This window comes from Schistocerca americana, chromosome 4 (assembly GCF_021461395.2).
Source record: "Schistocerca americana isolate TAMUIC-IGC-003095 chromosome 4, iqSchAmer2.1, whole genome shotgun sequence".
NCBI lineage: Eukaryota > Metazoa > Arthropoda > Insecta > Orthoptera > Acrididae > Schistocerca > Schistocerca americana.
Window position 1 is genome coordinate 286,463,874 of NC_060122.1, and position 26,767 is coordinate 286,490,640.

General features: G+C 44.5%; 1 protein-coding gene across 1 annotated transcript in view; it reads right to left on the reverse strand.

The window, feature by feature from the left end:
• The window catches only part of LOC124613168 (adipocyte plasma membrane-associated protein-like), a 251,918-nt gene that overhangs the window by 53,780 nt on the left and 171,371 nt on the right, over positions 1-26,767 (reverse strand). Inside the window, exon 6 of the mRNA XM_047141797.1 lies at positions 7,760-7,894. Coding sequence (XP_046997753.1) covers positions 7,760-7,894 — 135 coding nt within the window. The remainder of the gene's footprint in view (positions 1-7,759; positions 7,895-26,767) is intronic.

Consider the following 26,767-nt stretch of genomic DNA (forward strand, 5'->3'; position numbering starts at 1 on the left):
GTCTCCCAGTGGGATAAATGTCTTAACGTGTGTGGTGAATACTTTTGAATGGAACCATTCCATGGACGCATTATGGTGAATTCTGTGCTGAGCTTGTGGAAGCCTACGGCAACAATTCACCTCTGTATAACACAGTGCTTATAAGGTGGTTTCATTGTGCCCAAAAAAAGTCTAAATGACAATGAACAAAGTGGCAGACCGTCTCTCTGTGAAAAACCACTAATTGCATGAGAAGTGGAGGTGTTGGTGTTTGAACTCCAGAGTATCACAATGGAGGCTATAGTGGAAAAAATAATAATCAGTCGTGGTTCAGTTTTCAATACCTTGCGTGACTTTTTAACATGAGGAAGGTCGCCGCCCGCTGCCTTGTACAGCTACTCACACCAATTCAGAAAGGTCGCCGAACTGTGGTGGCAGTGGAAATGTGACACCTGCTAGGCCCATGCAGATCACTTAATCAGCTGCCTCATAACCGTGGCCGACTGATGGGTGTATCGCTACGATTCTGAGACAGAGGAGGAAAGCAAGCTGTGTGGCTGGATTGAAGAGTTTTTAGCAAACAGAATGGAGAGACGTAACCTCTGGCGTGCCACAGGGGAGTGTTATGGGACCATTGCTTTTCACAGTATATAGAAATGACCTAGTAGATAGTGTCGGAAGTTCCGTGCGGCTTTTCGCGGATGATGCTGTAGTATACAGAGAAGTTGCAGCATTAGAAAATTGCAGCGAAATGCAGGAAAATCTGCAGCGGATGGGCACTTGGTGCAGGGAGTGGCAACTGACCCTTAACATAGACATATGTAATGTATTGCGAATATATAGAAAGAAGGATCCTTTATTGCATGATTATATGATAGCGGAACAAACACTGGTAGTAGTTACTTCTGTAAAATATCTGCGAGTATGCGTGCGGAACGATTTGAAGTGGAATGATCATATAAAATTAATTGCTGGTAAGGCGGGTACCAGGTTGAGATTCATTGGGAGAGTCCTTAGAAAATGTAGTCCATCAACAAAGGAGGTGGCTTACAAAACACTCGTTCGACCTATATTTGAGTATTGCTCATCAGTGTGGGATCCGTACCAGGTCGGGTTGACGGAGGGGATAGAGAAGATCCAAAGAAGAGCGGCGCGTTTCGTCACAGGGTTATTTGGTAAGCGTGATAGCGTTACGGAGATGTTTAGCAAACTCAAGTGGCAGACTCTGTAAGAGAGGCGCTCTGCATCGCGGTGTAGCTTGCTGTCCAGGTTTCGAGAGGGTGCGTTTCTGGATGAGGTATCGAATATATTACTTCCCCCTACTTATACCTCCCGAGGAGACAACGAATGTAAAATTAGAGAGAGGTAATGACTTTGGCACGTAAAGTGCCCTCCGCCACATACCGTTGGGTGGCTTGCGGAGTATAAATGTAGATGTAGAACCATGTGGACTCACCACTTCCAACTAAGGCAAAGACCCAGTCACCACTGGGCAAGATGATGCGAGAGCATATTGAGAATGACATAGTGTGGTGGTAAAAGATTACGCTCATAAGGGGCAAACCGTCACAGGAGAATACTATCGAAATTTTCTGACGAGATTACAGGATGCTGTCAAAATTGTCATTGGAATCTGTCCAAGGAGGTGTTTTTGCTCCACAACTACGCCTCATCTCATTCTGCACAGTATACAGCAACACATACTGCTTTTTTGGGAACCAAATTTTGTCTCAACCACTCCCCCCCCCCCCCCCCTCTTCTCCACCCACCTCGATCCTCACATGATACACAGCGACTTCTTTCTCTTTCCAGAATGAAATTTTCACTCTGCAGCAGAGTGTGCGCTGATATGAAACTTCCTCGAAGATTAAAACTGTGTGTCGGACTGACACTCGAACTCGGACTTTTGCCTTTTGCGGGCAAGTGCTCTACCAACTGAGCTATCCAAGAACGACTCACTACCCATCCTCACAGCTTTACGTCCGCTAGTACCTCGTCCCCTACGCTCCTGACTTCACAGGTCTCCTGCGAATTTGCAGAACTAGCACTCCTGGAAGAAAGGATATGGAGGGACATCGCTGGCAGAAGTAAAGGTTTGAGGAGGGTCGTGAGTCGTACTTAGGTTGCTCAGTTGATAGAGTACCTGCCTGCGAAAGACAAAGGTCCCGAGTTCGAGTCTCGGTCCGGCACACAGTTTTAATCAGCCAGGAAGTTTCTTTCTCTTTCCATGGACGAGGAGAACATTGCACTGCAAGTGTTTTCTGAATGACAACGAGGCAATATGTGAGATGGAACGTTTCCTAAAATTATGTAATTAACTTCATTTTTTCGACATGATGATTATCGCTGTATGACTATCGCTCAAAACAAAACAAACTCGCCTCCTCGCCCGCCGCTCAGGCAGACTTATCAGTCTGAAGAAAGCCAGAACATGTAATGGACATTAATCAATAGTAAGTCTATCAAGAGTCATGAAATCTCAAAACTATTTGGCCATTCACTGCTAATCTCCTTGCAAAGAAAATATCAGACACCTCTGGGTTCTAAGAATTTCCAGTAGCGTTGCACCTTTATTTGCAATATGTTTTGTTGTGCCATCAGCCAGTGCCAAAAACTTCTAAAATGTGGGCGAAGAAAGTATACTCACGTAAATGAACGTAATGTAGCTGGCAGAAAATAATGTATACATACAGGGTACTCCAGAAGAAACCTGACGGTTTTGAAAATTAAAAATTTCAGGGGAAGTGTAATTTTTTAATGAAGATGCATTCTCCTTTTTTTAATGAATAATTAGTGTGTATCGCTATTTCCTGAAAATAACATTTGCTAAATGTCCACCATGCTAAAAAAAACACATTTATATAGTCTCTCTGGAAGAGATAACGCAACTTGCAGCAACATACCGTTTGAAATCTCCCGAATGCACTTACAAATTCGATCTTTTATTTCGTCGATACTGGGTGGGTGTTTTTCATGAAATTGCTGTTTGAGATAGTCCAACAAAAATCAGTCAGATGCTGTCAGGTCGGGCGAACGAACAGGACAGTTAACGTCCCAAAACTGGCAAATGGATCTGGTTCAGAACTTTTCATTCAGTACTCCTATGAAAAGACGTGCAGTATGGGCTATTGCTCCATCTTGCTGGTGCTATGGAGGACATTGGGGATTGATTTCATGACGCAGAAATGTTTGCAACATGGGTGAGTAGCGCTAAGAATTTACCGTCTCAGTGCGACCCTCATTTGCAAAGGAATTCAGTGCAATAACGCGCTCGGAGGAAATGGCGAACCATACTGTCACTTTTCCACTGTGCATAGGATGCTCCAGCTATTCAAACAGGGTGTGCGCAGCCCAAAATAGACAGTTATGTTTGTTTACACGCCCAGACAAGTGGAAATGGGTCAAGTGGAAATGGGCTCAAAAAATGGCTTTGAGCACTATGGGACTCAACTGCTGAGGTCATTAGTCCCCTAGAACTTAGAACTAGTTAAACCTAACTAACCTAAGGACATCACAAACATCCATGCCCGAGGCAGGATTCGAACCTTCGGCCGTAGCGGTCTTGCGGTTCCAGACTGCAGCGCCTTTAACCGCACGGCCACTTCGGGCGGCTGGAAATGGGTCTCAGTAACCTGTTCACAACGTTCTCTTCAACTTGCAGAAGCTCCAAGAACTCTCTGCAAAATTGAAGTCTCGTTGTGTCAGCCCTTTAAGTAAGCTGGTGGACAACTTTTTGGTTCTTGTACGCACGCTAGTGAAGATCTTTGTGCAGGATACGGTGAACGCTGCTATCCGCCAACCCAAGTACGATAGCTTGCCGCCGAGCTGACCACTGATGACTACTCAAGATCACGTCCCACGCACGATTCGCGTTTGCTGTGTGCGTACCGAAAGAGAACGTCCTGCAGGTCTACTGTCCTTCACTGTTCCATCTTGACGCCATTTCGATATCCATAGCAGCAATTTCGAACTCTGAATTGAGAAGGTTTTATGCCATGTATCACTGCTGCACTATTTTAACCTAGTTTAACTTCTGTTATTCGACATTTATGGACTCATATTTTATATGAACCTGAGGATGAGACATAGATCCCGAAACCGGGTGGTGCTTTCCTTTAGGAAATAAAAAAATTGCAACTGCAGTGGATCTTGTCATTGATGATACGAGTTATATAAAAGTACAAAGTCCAGTTATATGAGAGCTAAGCCTATGGAATACTATCGTTGAAATGTACACTCCTGGAAATGGAAAAAAGAACACATTGACACCGGTGTGTCAGACCCACCATACTTGCTCCGGACACTGCGAGAGGGCTGTACAAGCAATGATCACACGCACGGCACAGCGGACACACCAGGAACCGCGGTGTTGGCCGTCGAATGGCGCTAGCTGCGCAGCACTTGTGCACCGCCGCCGTCAGTGTCAGCCAGTTTGCCGTGGCATACGGAGCTCCATCGCAGTCTTTAACACTGGTAGCATGCCGCGACAGCGTGGACGTGAACCGTATGTGCAGTTGACGGACTTTGAGCGAGGGCGTATAGTGGGCATGCGGGAGGCCGGGTGGACGTACCGCCGAATTGCTCAACACGTGGGGCGTGAGGTCTCCACAGTACATCGATGTTGTCGCCAGTGGTCGGCGGAAGGTGCACGTGCCCGTTGACCTGGGACCGGACCGCAGCGACGCACGGATGCACGCCAAGACCGTAGGATCCTACGCAGTGCCGTAGGGGACCGCACCGCCACTTCCCAGCAAATTAGGGACACTGTTGCTCCTGGGGTATCGGCGAGGACCATTCGCAACCGTCTCCATGAAGCTGGGCTACGGTCCCGCACACCGTTAGGCCGTCTTCCGCTCACGCCCCAACATCGTGCAGCCCGCCTCCAGTGGTGTCGCGACAGGCGTGAATGGAGGGACGAATGGAGACGTGTCGTCTTCAGCGATGAGAGTCGCTTCTGCCTTGGTGCCAATGATGGTCGTATGCGTGTTTGGCGCCGTGCAGGTGAGCGCCACAAAGAGGACTGCATACGACCGAGGCACACAGGGCCAACACCCGGCATCATGGTGTGGGGAGCGATCTCCTACACTGGCCGTACACCACTGGTGATCGTCGAGGGGACACTGAATAGTGCACGGTACATCCAAACCGTCATCGAACCCATCGATCTACCATTCCTAGACCGGCAAGGGAACTTGCTGTTCCAACAGGACAATGCACGTCCGCATGTATCCCGTGCCACCCAACGTGCTCTAGAAGGTGTAAGTCAACTACCCTGGCCAGCAAGATCTCCGGATCTGTCCCCCATTGAGCATGTTTGGGACTGGATGAAGCGTCGTGTCACGCGGTCTGCACGTCCAGCACGAATGCTGGTCCAACTGAGGCGCCAGGTGGAAATGGCATGGCAAGCCGTTCCACAGGACTGCATCCTGCATCTCTACGATCGTCTCCATGGGAGAATAGCAGCCTGCATTGCTGCGAAAGGTGGATATACACTGTACTAGTGCCGACATTGTGCATGCTCTGTTGCCTGTGCCTATGTGCCTGTGGTTCTGTCAGTGTGATCATGTGATGTATCTGACCCCAGGAATGTGTCAATAAAGTTTCCCCTTCCTGGGACAATGAATTCACGGTGTTCTTATTTCAATTTCCAGGAGTGTATTATTTTCAAGTACAATCGCTAATAGAGAAGTAATGATTCGCCAATGTCATTAAGTGTTAGTTTAAACAGCATTGCTGGTTGTATGGGCAACAAACAGAGTTAGTAATTGAATTTTAGGACGATTTCTGAAAGTGATCGTTGGAAAATAATGAAGAATCTTTCTTTACCTTACTTATTGCTAAAATAAGACGAAACTGCAGTTATACAAGAAATTGATACAGTCAATTATTTATTGAGAACAGATGTCTGCTGTATTTATGATTATGGTGTAGGTTATATCGTGGAAGTTCAGTCGACGACAAAGTTAAAACTTACTAACCTCAAAGGGAAAGTGAATCAAAACAAAAATATAGAATCAAGTATCAGATACAGACGCTGTTGTGGTGGTTGCGGGACAGCACAAGTTCGGGACAGCATAAAATACGAAGGTCGTTCAATAAATGAAGCTCCAATGTTTTTGATTTTTTTTACAGCCGTTGATTAATCCAAGATAAAGCCCTTTTCGGTGCTTCAAATTTGATGTTTCTTCTGCACGTTCGGACAATTCCGACGGATAGCAGAGCCGCAATGAACCATCAAAATGGTGTCTACTCAAGACACTCATTACAAGCAACGAGCTGTAATTGAATTATCGGTTGAGGGAAAGAAACCGTGGTGAACGATCATATATGTTTGTGTGAAGTGTATGGTAATGACTCACTTGATATAGTACTGTTAGGCGATGGATAAAGGGGAATTAAAGCGTCAGGGACAGCAGAGCTCCATTATCGACCGCTTTAGGTGCACCTGACACGGAGAATCGCGTGGATGCCATTACTCGTGGAGATCACAATGTGACAATTGGTTTCACAGCTATCAGAGAGAACTGGAAGTACGTGTACAATAACTGAGAGTCTTAGATATTCAAAGGTGTGATCAAGATTGGTTTGCATAAATATTCACAACAGACAACAAGATTTAAAAAAAAAGCCATATCATCTCCACCGTTAGAGAAGTCGGAGGCAAATGGTAAGATATTTCTGTTACATATTATTATAGTGACGGAATCTGGATGCATGACTGAGCCGAAATCAAAAACTCAGTCACTGGTATGGCTCCGCTCGCAATCACCAAAAAAGGAAAATTTCAAGGCAGCTCATGATGACAGCCTTTTGGAGTAGTGAAGACGCCATTCTTGTGAACGTGTTGCCAAAAGGGTCAACCATTAATCCAGGGATAAACGTGAAGGCTCTGAACAAACTCAAGAACCGATCGATTCCGATGTGTCCACTCTGACAAGAACCCAAAAAATTAATCTTTCTCCAAGAGGACAATGCACACACACACACACACAAAAGTCTCAGAATCCAGGAACACATCTCTAGTTTTGGTTCGACACCATTGAGTCATCCATCTTATAGTCCAGATCTGTCGCTCTTTGACTTCCATCTGTTTGAGCCACTAAAGGACACTCTCAACGGAACACACTTTCGAATGTGATGAGAATGAAATTCATGCAGTGAAAACGTGGCTATGAGCACAAGTCTAGAGCTTTTACCAACAAGGAATACATGCTCTTACACAAGGCTGGAGTAAGGTAAATGGAAATGAGCGTTTGGCGTCAGTGGCCGGGAGGCCCCTTGAGGGGCAGGTCCGGCCGCCTTGGTGCAGGTCTTATTACATTCGACGCCACATTGGGCAACCTGCGCGCCGGGTGGGGATGAAATGATGATGAAGACAGCACAACACCCAGTCCCTGAGCGGAGAAAATCCTCGACCTAACCGGGAATCGCACCCGGGCCCGTAGGACGGCAATCCGTCACGCTGACTACTCAGCTATCGGGGCGGACGGACATAGAACGTAAAGGAGACCAGGTAAAAAAATTGTACATGTAAAAAAAAATGTTGACTGATATTGTCACCAAGCTCTAGCTCTTAAAAGTAAATATGTTCTGAGAAATAAAATGTGAGGCATTATTTATTGAACGAGTCTCGTATGTTCTTCATAAACTTTTCATATTTAATCGGGACTCGTTACAGTGCTCTTACCAGTGCCAATGTTTATAGTGGTTGTGTAGGGAATTCCCTTTGTTGCTGCCTGCCTCCACAGTGATGAGGAGTGGTGCAGTCAGAGACCCTCACCTGAGAATCCTGTTGCGGCCAGTCTCTGCGATGTACAGGTGACTCTGGTCAGGTGTCAAGAGCAGGCCATTGGGGAAGCGTAGTTCGTCGGCCAAGACGGTGTTGGTGCCCGTCTCTGGGTCCAGTCGCAGCACCCTGCCACACAAAAACACGATCCAAATACCACACAGTTTGTGAAATCCACACCAAGTACTCAAACACATCTTATGAACTGTGAAAAAGGGCTACAGATTATATAAGTTTCATGGACTTACTGTGAACAGGAGATCTGAATTACAGATTCCCTTAATATTCTTAATTCCAATATTTGTCAATAATGTGCGTTGGATGATTAGCAGTTAACTTTAGGCAAGAAAGAATAAAAATGTCACGAAAGAATAAAAATATCACGAAGCGGTATTTCACGCTTATGGGAATACACTTTCTAGTCACATTATGTGACCACATGTCAGAAGCCTGAGCAAATACCTTTTGCAGCGCGAACCGCTGCGAGACGTGCAGGAAGTCAGTGAGGCTCTGGAAGGTGCCAACTCCACTGCTGTGTCTCGGCTGAGGATCGATGACGCGAACAGCCCGATTGAGGTGGTCCCATAGATCCTCGATTGGCTTTAAATCCGGGGCGTTTGGTGGCCAGGGGAGTATGGTAGACGCATCCTGGTGTTCTTCGAACCACACACGCACACTGTGAACTTTGTGACACGTTGCATTATACTGCTGGGAGATGCCATCGTGCCAAGGAAAAACAAACTGCCGTTGGAGTGCATATGGTCCCCCGGGATAGAAGCATACTTGTGTTGATCCACTGTGTGTTGCAGAATGGCGAGATAATCCAGGGAATGGCACAAAACATCCCACTGACGCTCCCGTTTTCTGCCTGGACCCTACCGGAGACTGTTGTAAGATGTTTGCTTTCTGACGTTTCACTGCGTAGACGCTGACGGCCATCTGTCCGAGGGAACATAAATCGTAATTCATCTGAAAAGGCCACCTATCGCCACTCAGTAAAAGTCCAGCCGCGGTATTGCATCTGAACAGCAGTCAGCAAGAATGCATGAAACAGGCGCCTGCTGCGGAGGTCCATATGCAGCAATGTTCGCTGAATGGTCGTTGAGGAGCCAGTGTTGGTAGCCCCACGTTCAGCAGGCCGGTCAGTTGCTCAACAGGTGCACATCTATTCGCCTGTACACATCGCCGCAGCCGTCTTTCACGCCTGTCATCTATGGCACGTCGTACACCAAAGCCGGCCGCTGTAGCCGAGCGGTTCTAGGCGCTTCAGTCCGGAAGCGCGCGGCTGCTACGGTCGCAGGTTCGAATCCTGCCTCGGGCATGGATGTGTGTGATGTCCTTAGGTTAGTTAGGTTTACGTAGTTCTAAGTCTAGGGGACTGATGACCTCAGATGTTAAGTCCCGTAGTGCTTAGAGCCATTTGAACCATTTGGTGCAACCGCGCATGCAGCTCGAGTTTCAGTGTCACTGCTTGCTGATATTTTTGGTGATCGCATAATTTCACAGGGACTTTGGCCTCCACGATCGCCTGACCTAACAACACCTGGCTTTTTGTTCTGGGGTGCAACGAAAGCAGCTATCTATAAAAACCGTCCAAAATTCATCGATGAATTGAAAACTGCAATATTCACTTTCACTGCTTCTGTTACAGAAGAAATGTTACAGTTTGTGTTTGGAAACATGATTAGACGAATTGAATTGTGTATTCAACAACAGGGGGGACATATTCAACATTTAATGTGAAAATTTGTAAGTAAAAATGAATATTCAATAAATTAATAACTTGTATTTCACTGAGTTTCATTTCGGTATATTCACTGCGGCATACGGCACGCACGGATCTGCGGACAGACTTTTTGAACACCCCGTACTAGTACAACAGCGCCACCAGCAGCCTTAGCTAGCGTCTGTTTTATGTTCAAGCGTGCATTTCTCGTGGCGTCTCTGTATTTTTGTCCAATCCATGTAGCAACGACAACACTCAAAACGTGCTGGTTGGTATGAGATACTCAGACGGCCCGGCCACGCAAGACGAAATCGCCCAGTGCTCGCGACGACGTTGCGCTTCTGCGACGGTGCCACGGTATTTTGCGTGAACCCTAGTGCGAAAATCACATGAGTTCGTTCATTACCGGTTTGATTTATTATGGATGAATGTTTGCGACCTACAATTCTGTCGAAAACATCATGGGATATCCTTCTGGTGTACTTGCTTGAACACGTATCTAGCGTCTCAAATGCAAAACGATTATGACATATTCTCATCATAGCAGATCGAGGACTCATTTCAATTCCGTGGTTGAACTTACCTGAAGGCACAGCTGCAGTATGTAAGGGTTGGATGAGCAATATGAGGCATATGTTACACTGTTCGGTTTCGGGATCGTCTTGACTGATTACGTATGATTTTTTTCCTATGGGACCTTTAAAATCTTACGTAAGCGTTGATTTTAAACACGTCGTTGTTGAGCTCCAGAGGAGCATTGTAGAAGCTGTGTTACACTGACGAAAAAAAAAAATCGCAGCGCCATGAAGGAGTTTTTCGACAGAAATGAAAGTTGGTAAACGTATTTCTACAACTCACAGATGATGCCTCTTCAAATTTCGCTCCAGTCGCACAAGAGTGGCGCTAGTAGCGCCACTATGAGGATTGCTTTAAATACACGCTGTGACCGTTGTGAGCGTTAGTTACCGTTGAGATGATGATGATAATGATGTTTCGTTCGTGGGGGTCTCAACTACGCGGTTATCAGCGCCCGTACAAATTCCCAACCTTTGCTCAGTCCAGTTTCGCCACTTTCATGAATGATGATGAAATGATAAGGACAACACAAACACCCAGTCATCTCGAGGCAGGTGAAAATCCCTGACCCCACCGGGAATCGAACCCGGGGCCCCGTGCTCTGGAAGCGAGAACGCGACCACGAGCTGCGGACTACCGTTGAGACTGGACGTGGTGAGGTGATGTTAGTCAAGGATGCCTTTAAGGAGTCAAAGACGCCATTATCAATCCGTACTGAGTTTGAACGAGGTCGTGTAACAGGGCTACGAGAAGCTGGGTGCTTTTTTTCCGCGATGTTGCAGAAAGTCTTGGCAGGAATGTAGCCACGGTACGTGACTGCTGGCAGTGGGGCTCACGAAAATGTACGGTCTAAAGAGGACTGGTCTCCGGACGGCCACGTGGTACCATCGAGTTAAAAAAAACCATCGTGTTTGGCGTATGTCTCTGGCACGTTGTACTGCATCTGCAGCAGCAATTTGAACACCAGTTGGCATCACAGTGACACAAAGAACTGTTACAAATCGGTTACTTCAAGGACAACTACGAGACAGCCGCCCTGTAGCGGGCATTCCATTCAACACGCACCACTGTCATTTGCGACTTCAGTAGTGTCAAGCAAGAGCTCACTGGAGAGCAGGGTGGAGATCTGTTGTGTTTTCTGACGAAAGCTGGTTCTGCCTCGTTGCCAGTGATGGCCGTGTGTTGATTAGAAGGAGCCCAGTTGAATGCCTGAAATCAACCTATTTGCGCGCTAGACACACTGGATCTACACTCCTGGAAATGGAAAAAAGAACACATTGACACCGGTGTGTCAGACCCACCATACTTGCTCCGGACACTGCGAGAGGGCTGTACAAGCAATGATCACACGCACGGCACAGCGGACACACCAGGAACCGCGGTGTTGGCCGTCGAATGGCGCTAGCTGCGCAGCATTTGTGCACCGCCGCCGTCAGTGTCAGCCAGTTTGCCGTGGCATACGGAGCTCCATCGCAGTCTTTAACACTGGTAGCATGCCGCGACAGCGTGGACGTGAACCGTATGTGCAGTTGACGGACTTTGAGCAAGGGCGTATAGTGGGCATGCGGGAGGCCGGGTGGACGTACCGCCGAATTGCTCAACACGTGGGGCGTGAGGTCTCCACAGTACATCGATGTTGTCGCCAGTGGTCGGCGGAAGGTGCACGTGCCCGTCGACCTGGGACCGGACCGCAGCGACGCACGGATGCACGCCAAGATCGTAGGATCCTACGCAGTGCCGTAGGGGACCGCACCGCCACTTCCCAGCAAATTAGGGACACTGTTGCTCCTGGGGTATCGGCGAGGACCATTCGCAACCGTCTCCATGAAGCTGGGCTACGGTCCCGCACACCGTTAGGCCGTCTTCCGCTCATGCCCCAACATCGTGCAGCCCGCCTCCAGTGGTGTCGCGACAGGCGTGAATGGAGGGACGAATGGAGACGTGTCGTCTTCAGCGATGAGAGTCGCTTCTGCCTTGGTGCCAATGATGGTCGTATGCGTGTTTGGCGCCGTGCAGGTGAGCGCCACAATCAGGACTGCATACGACCGAGGCACACAGGGCCAACACCCGGCATCATGGTGTGGGGAGCGATCTCCTACACTGGCCGTACACCACTGGTGATCGTCGAGGGGACACTGAATAGTGCACGGTACATCCAAACCGTCATCGAACCCATCGTTCTACCATTCCTAGATCGGCTAGGGAACTTGCTGTTCCAACAGGACAATGCACGTCCGCATGTATCCCGTGCCACCCAACGTGCTATAGAAGGTGTAAGTCAACTACCCTGGCCAGCAAGATCTCCGGATCTGTCCCCCATTGAGCATGTTTGGGACTGGATGAAGCGTCGTCTCACGCGGTCTGCACGTCCAGCACGAACGCTGGTCCAACTGAGGCGCCAGGTGGAAATGGCATGGCAAGCCGTTCCACAGGACTACATCCAGCATCTCTACGATCGTCTCCATGGGAGAATAGCAGCCTGCATTGCTGCGAAATGTGGATATACACTGTACTAGTGCCGACATTGTGCATGCTCTGTTGCCTGTGTCTATGTGCCTGTGGTTCTGTCAGTGTGATCATGTGATGTATCTGACCCCAGGAATGTGTCAATAAAGTTTCCCCTTCCTGGGACAATGAATTCACGGTGTTCTTATTTCAATTTCCAGGAGTGTACTTCTGGAGTGACGGTCTGGGGTGCAAAAAATGGTTCAAAAGGCTCTAAGCACTATGGGACTTAACATCTGGTGTCATCAGTCCCATAGACTTAGAACTACTTACACCTAACTAACCTAAGGACATCACACACATCCATGCCCGAGGCAGGATTCGAACCTGCGACCGAAGCAGTAGCGCGGTTCCGGACTGAAGCGCCTAGATCCGCACGGTCACAACGGCCGGCGGGGGGTGCGATTTCGTATGACAGCACTCTCATGGTTAACCCACACACCATGACAAAAAATTTCTACTTCAATCTGGTGATTCGAGTCGTTGTGCTGCCGTTCAAGAACCGTGTTCCAGGGGTTGTTTTCCATTAGCATAACGCTAGCCGACATACCGCTGTTTTTGCACATGATGCTCTACAGAGTGTCGGAATGTTGTCTTAGCTTGCTCTATCATCCGATCAGTCTCCAGTCGAGCACATATGGAACATCATCGGAGTACAATTGCAGCAAACAGCCTTAACAATCCCTGTATTGGCAGACCAAGTGCAACAGGCATGAAACTGACGTCCGGCACCTGTACAAGAAAGACAATGCATGCACGTTTACACCGATTATTATGTACCAGAATTTCACATTTGCAATGACTTAACTCGCGCTTGCATTAACGTGTGATCTTGCAATGTTAAGCACTTGAATATGCTATCTAGACCAAAGTAATCCCGAAGTTTCATTAGTGTACATTAATTATTTTTTGGTGTTGGGACTTTTTTCCTAGTCTATATTACTAAGCGACTATCCTGGAACCCAGTATCAGTTGCAGGTTACCTATCTAACGCTATCCAGGGACAAGAAAAATTTGATTTTTAATATATCGTGTAATTACTGATCAAATTAAAAATGCTATCATAATCTATTCATAAAGAGGTACAATCTTATGTTAAAAGCTTTACTGAATAAGACAACTATTACTGTTAGAAGCTGTGCGGGTCTCTTGACGCAGCGTAACTGATGGCGCGCAAATATACGGATATTATAAATCCATTATTTGAGAATAAGAGCGCTTAGTGACTTGCCACAGACTTTACACATAATTTCAAATCCTTAAAAAACTTATGTCTCTGACAGCCCCCGCAAAATGATGAATGATTAAAGTTTACCGTCTACTACATTTTCACTGTTCATGGAGTAAAACTTTAGCATCAGACATGATGTTTTAATTTAGTACTTCTTTACCACTAACTCTATTGGCAGTGCATTTAGCAGACAGTATCCACATATACCACTGGATGTAACTGCAAAATTATATCGTTGTATGACACGTAGTTCGGTAAATATGACGTCATAAACATTGTGGTGTGCGAAAAACTTGCTTTTGCTTAAAAGTGCACCATAATGAGAGCACTTGGCGATTTACAGCAAACTTTAGACATAACTTCAAACCTTTTACAAACTTTTTCTCGCTTATATGCTTAAAGTCAAATATTTAGCACCTTAACTGAACTGCAATCATACGTCTAAAGCTGTTCGATTATTTAAAGAATCAGGTGTTTACTTGTGCTACACTGATCGATATCGGGAGGATCAGAACTGATTGCGTATGGTTTTTTCTTCTATGAGGCCTTATAAAAACTTGCTAAGTGCTGATAGTTCTAGAGGTACCTTCTAGAAAGCTGTATTTGTAGGTGGCGAAACATACAAGGGTAAGCATATAGTTTTAATCATCATCTCGAAAAATTAAAGTTATGCAATTATTTTTCTGTTTGTGTGCAGGCACATGTCTGAAGACCAGATGAAAATTGAAATCCCAGCTCCACAGTACCGTAGCACGGCGCTGGAGTAGCCAAAATAAAATGGCGCAACCCGTTGATAGCGGGTAAATCAGACGGTTGAAGATGAAATCTGGATAGGACTGACACAGTTATAGCATTTCCGTTGCTACCATAGGCGAATTACCTCATGATGCTTCATTTTAAAGAATGGCTGCGTCTTTTATTTTTGCTCCTCTAGCGTGCTGAGGTACAGGGGCACGATGTTTCAATGTGCAGCATTACTGCAGGCCTGTACTTGCAAACAAGACAAAGATTAAATGCGTAACTTTATTTTTTCGAGGTGATAATTAAAACTTTATGACCGTGCATCGTATGTATACGTCAGAAAGTGTACAACGCCTGCGCAATCATACAAGACCCTTATAAATGATTTTTTTATCATATGAAAAACTATCAGAGTTTCTCTTTACAGTGGCATTTACACGAACTCTGTAATTCGATCTCAGTACGTCTCCCAGTGTTCCTGGATCATTTGTAAACTTTGTTAAATGAAATACACGAACGCCCGTGATGGCTTAGCTGCTTCTGGCATTTTGTACTTTCAAAACGTGACGGGAAAGACATCGAATCTGGTCATCAATCTCAAAGTTGGTGTGAACATTACAGGGCGTTACAACTCGTGGAATCTATACAGGGCGGCTCAGGACGAACGGCCAATATTTAGGGTTATGACAAGAACGATCATTCGAAGCAAAAATTTCTAGTAAACATGGGCACTAAAATTCATGCCTTGAGAGTTATGAGCGCTCTTTCGTCTTCGATACTGTGCAACAAATCTCTTATACTGCAAGCTTCTTGCTTTATATATTTTGGGAGGAGGTAGTAGGGGCCAAAACAAGAAAAAATTGTCTAGTAAACATGGACTCTAAAATACATATCTTAACAGCTATGAGCACTTGTTCAGTACTGTGTTTTACAGTAGCGAAGATGAACAAGTGTTCATAGCTGTTAAGGTAGGCACTTTAGAGCCCATGTTTATTGGAAAAATATTGTCTTATTTTGATCCATACTACCACCTCTCAAAATTTGGAAAGCAAAGTGTTGTGACCAGGCGAAGCTACAATCATCCAGCCACAACTGCGAGTTCTTTGGCCACTCTGGAAACACATGGAATATTAGTTAATCTTATTACATAAATGAATAAAAGGTTTACTGAACTTTGACACTCTTCTTGACCACAGGAGCTCTGAATAATTCACAACTGTTATGGACTAGCCATGCATTGGTCCAGTACTATGATGGTGACTACTGTAGCTGAGGTCTCGAACTGGGCGAGGTCTGGCTAGCTCGACACATACATTGACCTCAGCGTGAGGGTGCAGCTGTGCTGAGGGGAGACGTGGTCTACACGAATAGCGAGTCCTCACTAATGTCTGTGGTATCGATTCGCGTTGCCAACTTTGGTGTGGCAATGAGATCTCTGTACAATACCACAAAAAGAGCTTTGCAGGAGAAAAGATCGAAGATGAAGAAGTGCTCATAGCTTTTGACGTACGCATTTTAGAGCCCACATTTACTAGACATTTTTGCCTCAAGTGATCGTTCCTATCACACGGCTGTACATTGATCATTTCTCCTCAGACACCCATGTACATCAGCTTTCTTCAGTTCGGAATTCAGACCTCCCTACCAATTACAGGCCTTGAAAAAAATATTATGCTGTGTATGACAGACCTCCCTACCAATTACAGGCCTTGAAAAAAAATGTTATGTTGTGTATGAAGTTCCTGAAAAATACTCTAAACCAGTGGTTCCCAACAGGTGGTCCGCGGACCCCCAAGGGTATATATTTCGTATGATGACAGATTTTTTTTGTTTTGGCCGCTTCCTGCATGAGCAGGGCTTTAACGAACGCTAACTTCCTGTGTCTAGCGTCTTCCTAGAGCCAACTGACACTAGCACACTCTAGCGCAAAACTAGAATTAGGTAGAGGCAAATAGTTCTGCTGTAAGCCGTTAGACTGCGCGCGCTGCCTCTTTGTAGGTGACAACTGACAGTTACTTTACACAGAAACTCGCATTTCAGACGACAATCGGCCATTGTTAATTTATTGCCAGAGCTTTCACAGACCGTGTTGTTTACATATTCAATATTCTGTATTAAAACAGTAGTGTTTATAAAGCGTTGTTTTCGCGGAAGCTACAGTTCGCATAGTTAAAAATGGACCAATACACTCAGTTTTAATTTTGTCCTGTCATTTTCAGTTCATGCTCAATATGTAGTTTTTTAAGGAGTTTGTTATACTAAACATCCAGATTTGAAGACAAGGATTTTGAGCAATAATCAAAAATTTAACAATAACAATGATGGCTAAATTTATAAAGTTTTAAGCTCAATTTGTTCATTAATGAGTATGTCAACGTTTTTTCTAAGTACCAAAAATAGAAAACGTATAAAAAGACTCGTAATTCGGCTTTTTTAAGTACTTGATACTGTGATATGACAAGGTACTAATCATGGTCTATGAGGGGGTCCTCGAGAAAATTTTGTTGGGAACCCCTGCTCTAAACTATTAGGGAGCGAAATCCGAACGTTAGACTCCTAATACGAACGAAGTAAACTACACAGCCATTAATCATAAATTAAATTATTTTTATTTGGTTAGGCGAGTAGTTAAAATAGGTCTTGGATTGCTTCATTTGTTGCCAATCGCGCTGAGTAACACATCGTACAGTCTGATCATGAGAAAGTGTCTTGAAGGACACCCACAGTAGCGAGCGAGGGTGGGACAAACGACGCAAGCCATTTGGTATGCACATACTGCTTGCATGCGAGCGAAAGTGAGACAAGCCGCCCCTAACGGAGACTAGCAACGGATACTGCATTCCCCAAGTGATAGCAGCTCTAGCCGCTTGATTCTGTTGGTGACAGAAGACTATCGAATCATACACTGAGACATGCGCACCGTAACATGCAAGGGGACGTTCTAAATACGGAAAAGATAAATAAGTACTCGTTTATACAAGGTGGGTAAGAAAAACGCCGATGACATTTGTACGATTTCCGAGACGGAAAACGTATCTTTCTAATAGGGCTCCCTGTCGGGCTATGCAAGATTCGGCGCTATGGTGTCGAAGTTTGAGAACGGTTGTGTCAAAGCTTTTTCGTGTTGTGCTAGATATTATAATATGTTATGTAACCTATTAACCATCAGTCACTATGTTTCCATCGATATAGCTTCCGAAAGACGAAACTCAAAATTCAGAAACTGTTTTTGGGTGTATTGGTTTTATGTTTACGCCTGAGGCAGTTAAGTTAGACCCGTCGAACATAAGTTTTCCGATCGTCAACTGCTTTATAGAAATAGCGTCTGGAAATCAGCTGTTCCGATTTTGTGATTCAGTCGGCTCAGTGGTTGTTTCTGTTCAATTAAATATTAGACGTAGGCAGCTTCATCCTCAGTCAAGTCTTTCTACTTCTCCTTCACTGCACAAAAAGTCACTCCGTCCAGATTAGTCGAAAATTTTTAAAACGAGACATAACATCATTACCCAAACACGTTCCAAAGACGGTTGCGCGTTTACATGGGAGCGAAAATCAATTGTGGAAGCGGAAATCGGGCAGCTAGTACTGCATTTCTATAATCAATAGAAGAGCGTTTGTATGACCAACCAGAAGCGGTATTGAGAAATTGGTTTACGAAATCTGGGTTTGGATACTCCATGTAAGCATAGTGAATATAAAGTGGACCCATGGACTGCGGCTGTGGAACGCCTACAAAGGAGGTACCCCAGCTTCAATTGCTAATATCGAACAAACTGATTTTAAAATACGGAGATGTTTGTTCTACCGCCCGTCATGGTCGTTTATCTGTAAAACGCTGCATTTGTGTACGATCGATATATGAAGGTCAAGCAGTCTAAAGACTCGAGAAGCACGAGTCACTGAAGATACAATGTTGTCTAACCGACAACAATGACCAGGAGATTCACAAAGTCACAAATGAGACATTATTCTGGAAAAGACTAAACACGTGCTTGAAACATTATGTACACCGGTGTGCAAAACGTTAAGGACGAAAGAAACTTTGGCATGATGTGTCACTGCCAAGAAACATACTTATAGCTCGATGAAACCACACATAGAAAGAAAAACTACTGTATGGTACAGAAGGTAACTGAAAGAAATACGCAGTGAGACGAATAGAAAGGACGCTTTCAAAGCGAAGCATTTTCCTGGTCAACTTAGTGCATGCGCATGAATTTCCAATAGGCCAACTACGCATGTCCATTTGTGCATGCGTAATTTCCCGGAAATGGAGGCCGTGCTTTAAGCGCATTGCTTCCCGTCTTCTGTGGGAATCTTCGCTCTTTTTAGCAGGCGACAGGCAGCTGGGGCCCATGTGTATTTCGTTTTGTAGAGTGCTGTGAAGGGATTTATGTGCGATAATGTCTACTGATTCAGAGAAGACACGCTTAAATTTGTAGATCATTACAGACAACGAAAAGTAGTGTGGAATGAAGCTTCTAAAGATTGTGGGGATAAAAATTTGAGATTTGGTACCCTGAGCGTCAAGTATTAAATAAAAAGTCTTCGATCATATTAATGTAAAGAATAAGATACCATAAGTTTGTAAATGTGAAAAACACACACGAATAAGCCAGAAATTTATGAAAAATGCATATGAAAACTGTGTGACAAGGAGCCTGACATCTGAACAAAAGAAATGATGGAGTATCCGTAGCTCGTCAACAAATTATTAGAAATGGAAATGAAAGAAATTGATGATGCAAAAAACCACAAAATTGGAAAACACAACCTCCGTTCAAGTGAATTGTAGCGTCTACGAAATTTTTAGATTTGTCGCGCCCTACAGGTATAATCTTTCATGGTTAAAATTGTGTAAACAACTTTATTTATAAAATAAAATACAAATGACCCTTTGAAAGTTAATTAACCTATTCGTAATGACTAGAAACTTCCTTTAAATATTTCTCATTGTCAATAATAATCACTGAAAAGCTTTGATCTGAAATGCGAAATACGTAGTTCAAACTGGTATGTAGGTCACCCGTTACTAGCTAACGAAATGTTATTGCCAGCCCTGTCGCTGCTGTTTCCCAAGCAGGAAATCTGTAATCTTGTTGTGACCTCCTAAAAACTGGAAACAAAACGTTGTCGTTTTGTCGTTACTGTATATTAGAAACCTCTGTTATTTACACAGTTCTTTACTACAGCCTATTTCGCATTTTCTTTTTCTGTCACCGTCTTTTTGTTTACTAAGAACCATGTCCCGCCTTTAGTAACGTCCAGGGGACATACGAAATCGCTATAACTTTAGTACAATTATTGTATTTGAATAAAAGTGTCTTTTCTCTTCGTCACGTTACGTATTTCTTTCTGTTACTTTTGTACTATATTGTAGCAGTTTCAATGAACTATGTTACTTGGCAGTGCCGAATCATGTGAAATTTACTTTCGTCCTTATGCTTTGTACACCAGTGTATTAAAACTGAGTACCAACCCGGGAGGAAGGCTTTGTAATCTCAGTCATGCAAGAATGCCTCATGCTCGAATTTTCAATCTGCTTCTTCCTCCCTTTCATCCTGCCACAGTATTTATGCTATACTGAAAACAACAGAAAAAAACTGCACGGGCTAGGATGGCTCAGTTGTTACCAGTGTCAATGCTACAGACTGAGTGTTGGAATTACAAGTGTGGCAGAAAGTAATGGAGGACAGAACTATAAATCTGCTTGGACTGACTATTTCACACAGTAAGATATTGATTAGCAGTAGAAGTAAGAATAATGAAACGTTATACATCAAAATGGGTAAGATTAGATGAAAGAAGTGAAGAAAATGTGACGTTTGTAGGAGGAAAAGTCACAGAGAATGGCTGAAGCATCGTTGGAAGAAATAATTATGTAAAACCAGACCATCACGAATAAACAACACCCGCAATGTTAGGAGAAATTAACTAGTGCCAAACATTGATCTAAGACTGAGGTAAACTTTAACCATACTATTGGGTCGGCGAACAAAACTCCGTCTTACATGTTGTGTCTTCAGTCAAAAGACCGGTTCGATGCAGTTCTCCATGCTACTCTATCCTGTGCAAGTCTCTTCATCTCCGAATAACTACTGCAACCTACATCCTTCTGAATCTGCTTACGGTATTCATCTATTGATCTCCCTCTACGATTTGTACCCCACACACTTCCCTCAAATACTAAAATGGTCCGGCAGGGGTGCCGAGCGGTTCTAGGCACTACAGTCTGGAACCGCGCGACCGCTACGGTCACAAGTTCGAATCCTGCCTCGGGCATGGCTGTGTGTGTTGTCCTTAGGATAGTTAGGCTTAAGTAGGTCTAAGTTCTAGGGGACTGATGACATCAGAAGTTAAGTCCCACAGTGCTCAGAGCCATTTGAACTAAAATGGTGATCGCTTGATGTCTCAGAATGTGTCCTACAAACCAGTCACTTCTTTTGTTCAAGTTGTGCCACACATTTATTGTCTCCCAAGTTCTATTCAGTATCTCCTCATTAGTTACGGGATCTACCCATCTAATCTTCAACATTGTTCTGTAGCACCAGTTTTCGAAAGCTTCCACTTTCTTCTTTTCTAAACTATTTATCGTCCATGTTTCACTTCCATACCTGGCTACACTCCAGACAAATACCTTCAGAAAGAACTTCCTGACAAATCTATATTCGATGCTAACAAATTACTCTTCTTCAGAAACGCTTTTTTTGCCATTGCCAGTCCACGTTTTGTATCCTCCCTACTTCGGTCGTCATCAGTTACTTTGCTGCCCAAGCAGCAAAACTCATCCACTACTTTAAGTGCCTCGCTTCTTAATCCGATTCCCTTAGCATTACCTGATTTAATACGACTCATTCCATTGTCCTTGTTTCGCTTTTGTTGATGTCATCGTATATCCTCGTGTCAAGACACTGTCCATTCCGTTCAACTGCTCTTCCAAGTCCTTTGCTGTCTCTGGCAGAATTACAATGTCATTGACAAAACTAATTTTTTTTAAATTTCTACTCCAAATTTTTCTTTCGCTTCCTTTACTTCTTGCTCAATGCACAGACCGTATAACATAGGGGATAGGCCACAACCCTGTCTCACTCCCTTCTCAGCCACCGCTTCCCTTTCATGCCCCTCGACCATTATAACTGCCGTCTTGCTTCTATACAAGTTGTAAATAGCCTTTCCCTCCCTGTATTTTACCACTGCCACCTTCAGAATTTGAAAGGGAGTATTCCAGTCAACATTATTAAAAGCTTTCTCTAAGTCTACAAATGCTATAAATGTAGCTTGGTCTTTCCTTAGCCTACCTTCAAAGATAAGTCGTAGAGTCAGTACTGCCTCGCGTGTTTCTGCGTTTTTGCGAAATCCAAACTGATCTTCCTCGAGGTCGTCTTCTAACAGTTTTTCCATTCTTCTACAAAGAACTGCTTTCTTTAGAACTTGAATTATTACGTTCTTCTTGAAGTCTAAGGGTATTTAGCCTATCTCATACATCTTGCACACCAGATGGAAGAGTCTTATCATGGCTGGCTCTTCTGACGCCGTCAGTAAGTAGTTTTGACGGAATATCGTCTACTCTTGGGACCTTGTTTCGAGTCTGTGGCTAGTGTTAACGCTTAGAAGAGATATAAGGTTGTTTTGTTGCACAAAATGCGAAACAAAACACAAAGTAGAATTAACAATGAAAGGAGATTGTGGGATACTGTATCATAGGACGCGTCTTAAGGACAGACACTTTAATGACAGAGGGAGCAGCGAATAACAAAAATTATGGAAGAATTGAAAGATTGGAAAATTTCGTCCTTATGCTGTTGTAAATTAATACAAATATTTGTAAACTATTAATTAGTCCGCTGTTTCTCCAGTAGTATCTACTGTGTTAGTGGTGACTGATGACACTGGCGGTAGTAAATATAACAAGATGAAGAAACTAGAAAAGTTATGACAGAAAGCGTCTGCTGCATCAAGCTAACTGAAAAACAACAGCAGAACCGCCATTTTCCTGATATGTGATTAGAAAGTTAACCACTGCTAAATGTAGGTGACGAGATGGTGTTGAAAACTACCACGCTCAGATTTATCGTTATGTTCTACTTCTTTCCTTCCAGAATGAAAATTCTGCGTGAGCTAATAAGTTATCCTCCCTAATATTTTCATGAACCACCATTAATCACTCGACAGACACTGCTGGATCATGTCCTCCCCTGGTCTTCCCCTTTCCAGGTGGTACGGTCTTTTGCTAAATGCATCCGCTGTGCTATTGCATTTTTCTGATGCCGTCTGTCCACCTTCCACTACGTCGAAGTTTCTGTCCCGTCTTCTCTCTGCGGATCCAGCAAAGAACTTTCTTGATTCATTCGCCTGGCTAAATGTCCTGCCTACCTCCGTATCCTTTCCATGACATTCATAATTACGTCTCCAACTCCAATCTATTCCCTATTGGACTGTTTATCTCCCAGTATCTCCTAGTGACCACCATCACAGACCTCACCTTCCCTTACTGAACCATTTTCAGTTTTTGAATGACATTTGCACTGTAAGCCCCCGTTCGCTGCCATGGGTCAAAAGTGGTTGTATCTTCTCAGTTTCAGACGGGAGTTTAGTATTGAAAACTCTGTTTTCCTAATTAGTCCAGTCCATTTTCATTCTAATGTTTAATTGTTTTCCTGTCCATCCAGTTATTGTCTTTTGCCGCCCTGGTTACCATGTTAATTAGTATAATTTTCCTTTTAGATGTATTCCTAGGACATTAATTTATTTTTATTGCAACTGAGTTAGAGGTCTTAGGTTTTTCAAATTCGCTCTATTAAATTCTTCCATTCATTGTTGCAGTTTATCTTCAGTAGAGAGAAGCATTTATGTTCTAATAACATAACACACGTGTTTAAAATGAAATAGGGTTTCATCGAAACCAAAAAAGTGCACAAACTGACCAACGGATGGTGCTTCATATGATAGACAAGCAATTAACAGTTATAACAACTGATGTTTAGCAAAGGCGACGTTGTTTTTAAGACATCCTCAGTATATCGGCCGTCATTCATCAACAATACCTGTAGCTGAGGAGCAATGTTGTGAACAGCACTGTACGGCATGCCAGTGGGTATGCCGTCGAATGTTGTTTCTCAGCATCCTTAATGAAGTCGGACGATCACGGTAGGCTTGCGACTTCAGGCAACCCCGCAACCATAACCACACGGATTGATATCTGAGAACCTGGGAGGTCAAGCGTGACAAAAGTGGAGGCTCAGCAACAGATCCTCACCAAACGAAGTGCGCAAGAGGTCTTTTACTGGTGTAGCAATATGGGGTGGAGCGCCGTCGTGCATATGTACACATAGGTACAACATGTCGGCGTACGTTGCACCCATCACGCCGACAATCTGAAAGGTAGTACCCCACAGGGCCAGTTTTCGCACTCGTTTTTGGTTTCAATAAAACTCCATGTCATTTCAGGCATGTATGTCAATGTTTAATTCTCTATCTACATTATTCGATGAATTAGAGCGTTTTCAAACGTTAAAGGACTTTTGGATCACCTTGCATCGCTTCTTCGTTTTCTCTATTTAAGGATCTGAAAACTCCATCTGGAGTTACAGAGAGTAGCTTTGGTAATATGGAGTCCCCTTGCTCCTCGCAATCATCATTTCCGCATTTCTCACTATTCCAACGAAATTTTGTCTGACATAAAGTATATTCCGATGAGTCAAAACATTTTGACTACCTGCTTAATAGCGTGTTGGTCCGCCTTTGGAAAGCTAAAAAGCAGTGAATCTGCGTGGCATGGATTTCACAAATCCTTAGTAGGTTTCCAGAAATATGTGGCACCAGATGTCTTATGCGTAGTTCACGATATTTCCATAAATTACGGACCGGTGCTTTGTGGAGGCAGGGCTGGTGCCCGATAGCGTTACAGATGCGTTCCTTCGGGTTCACATCAAGCGATGTTGGTGTCCAAGACGTCATCTTCCTCGAACAAGATTCTGGCCGCCGCCGCTAGTGAAGATATAAAGCATGAAATGATGCAGGCTCAAAATGGTCCAAATGGCTCTGAGCACTATGGGACTTAACTGCTGAGGTCATCAGTCCCCTAGAACTTAGAACTACTTAAACCTAACTAACCTAAGGACATCACACATATCCATGCCCGTGGCAGGATTCGAACCTGCGACCGTAGCGGTCGCGCGGCTCCAGACTGTAGCGCCTAGAACCGCTCGGCCACTCCGGCCGACAATGATGTAAGCAATCAACAATAAAGTTCACGCTACCCACTGCTCTCATGATGCCCTCGATTATTACCCCAAGTCCCATGGAAGCTAAGTTGAGTGCCCCGATTAGCAAAATGCGGCCCCCGTCGGCCTACATCCGTTGAACGGCGCACGTTTCGAGTGTGGATGACCTTGCATCCCGACAATACTATCGTCCCGTTGCAACAAGAAAAGTGATACATCGGACTAGGCGCCACGTTTCCATTGATACATCAGCCAATCTCGTACACTGGCCAATCTCGATGAGCCCATGCCCAATGAAAAAGTAATTGACGATTTTGTTGGGACAAAACGGGAAGACCTAAGGGTCATATTCTGTGGAGCGTCATGTTCAGTAACACGTGCATGAACCAGCAAGGTAGTGGTTGAACAGTGGATTGTTAAACACCTGTTCCTGCAGCAGCATTGTACTGTGTCGTCGGATCTGCCACTGGTCGCCGCCTATCCTGGTTCACAGAGTTGGCAAGCGCTGGACCCGCACGTTCTGTGATGAGGACTGGACGTCCAAATCTTTGACATCTACTGGCAGTTTCAGTTTAACTACAGGATGGTCATAATCAAACTTCGGGCGTAGATCGAAAACTATTTACCGTATGGGCACCAAACTTTATAGGAATGTTGTTCAGACTGTGCGCTGCAGTATTCGCGTTGTTAGTAGTGTTAGTGTCATGACTTACCGTTAGACATGGGTACCGGTACTTCGACATAGGGTTGGAACACAAGCATCAGTGTGCATTACAGCTACATACAGTCAATATGGGTCTGGACAAGGGGAGCACGGCTTTACTCATAAAGCTCTTGTACCAAAAGAACAGCATTGCTGCTGCTTTTCGCGAATATCGACGCGTTAAAGGAATATGCCAATTGCGCCACGAATTGTTGAAAACGTTACTGTTCCCATGGCTGACAATGCTGGACGCAATTTGCGATCTTGATGCAGTGCAGGGACTATGTCACGACAGCTGAACATTCCATGGTCCATAGTTCTAAAAGTGCGGCGAACAGTTGTGAAATGGTATCTGTAGTGCAGTCCAAAGCTCTCGTGGAGATAGTCGTCACATTGAGCAACGATTGCAACCTGAAACGCAATCATGGCACGGATAAATGTTACTCTCCCCGTCACCGTATATCTGCGCTTGTGTAATTCCTTTTCTGATTTGCAAGTGGCCCATAGTTATTTATTCATTTCTGTAAGCGCCTTATTCTTTGGAGAGGTAAAAATTAATATTTTTAATGTGGTTAATGTCGAATGTCTGGTACATTAAGGTAATGAGGCAGACGGATCTATCGTTCTTATCCCCTTAATTCTGAAGTAGAACATTACCGGACGTTTTGGTTTTTAGTAATTGTTTCACTCCACGATATACGGTAAATATTTTTATAAGTATCTTTAGTACTACTGCTTGTATGATTTTATTCATATTTGTTGGAAATATAGCATCTGTCATAATCTGACAGTGCTTTCCTTTTCTCCCTACTTCAAATAGTTTTATATACACTATGTGATCAAAAGTATCCGGGCACCCTCAAAAACATACATTTTTCATATTAGATGCATTGTGCTGCCACCTACTGCCAGGTACTCCATATCAGCGACCTCAGCAGTCAATAGACATCATGAGAGAGCAGAATGGGGCCCTCCGCGGAACTCAAGGACTTCGAACGTGGCCAGGTGACCGGGTGTCACTTGTGTCATACGTCTGTACGGGAGATTTCCACACTCCTAAACATCCCTAAGTCCACTGTTTCCGATGTCACAGTGAAGTGGAAACGTTAAGGGATACGTACAGCACAAAAGCGTACAGGCCGACCTCATCTGTTGGCTGACAGAAACCGCCAACAGTTGAAGAGGGTCATAATGTGTAATAGGCAGACATCTATCCAGACCGAAACTTCCTGGCAGATTAAAACTGTGTGCCGGACCGAGACTCGAACTCGAGACCTTTGCCTTTCGCGGGCAAGTG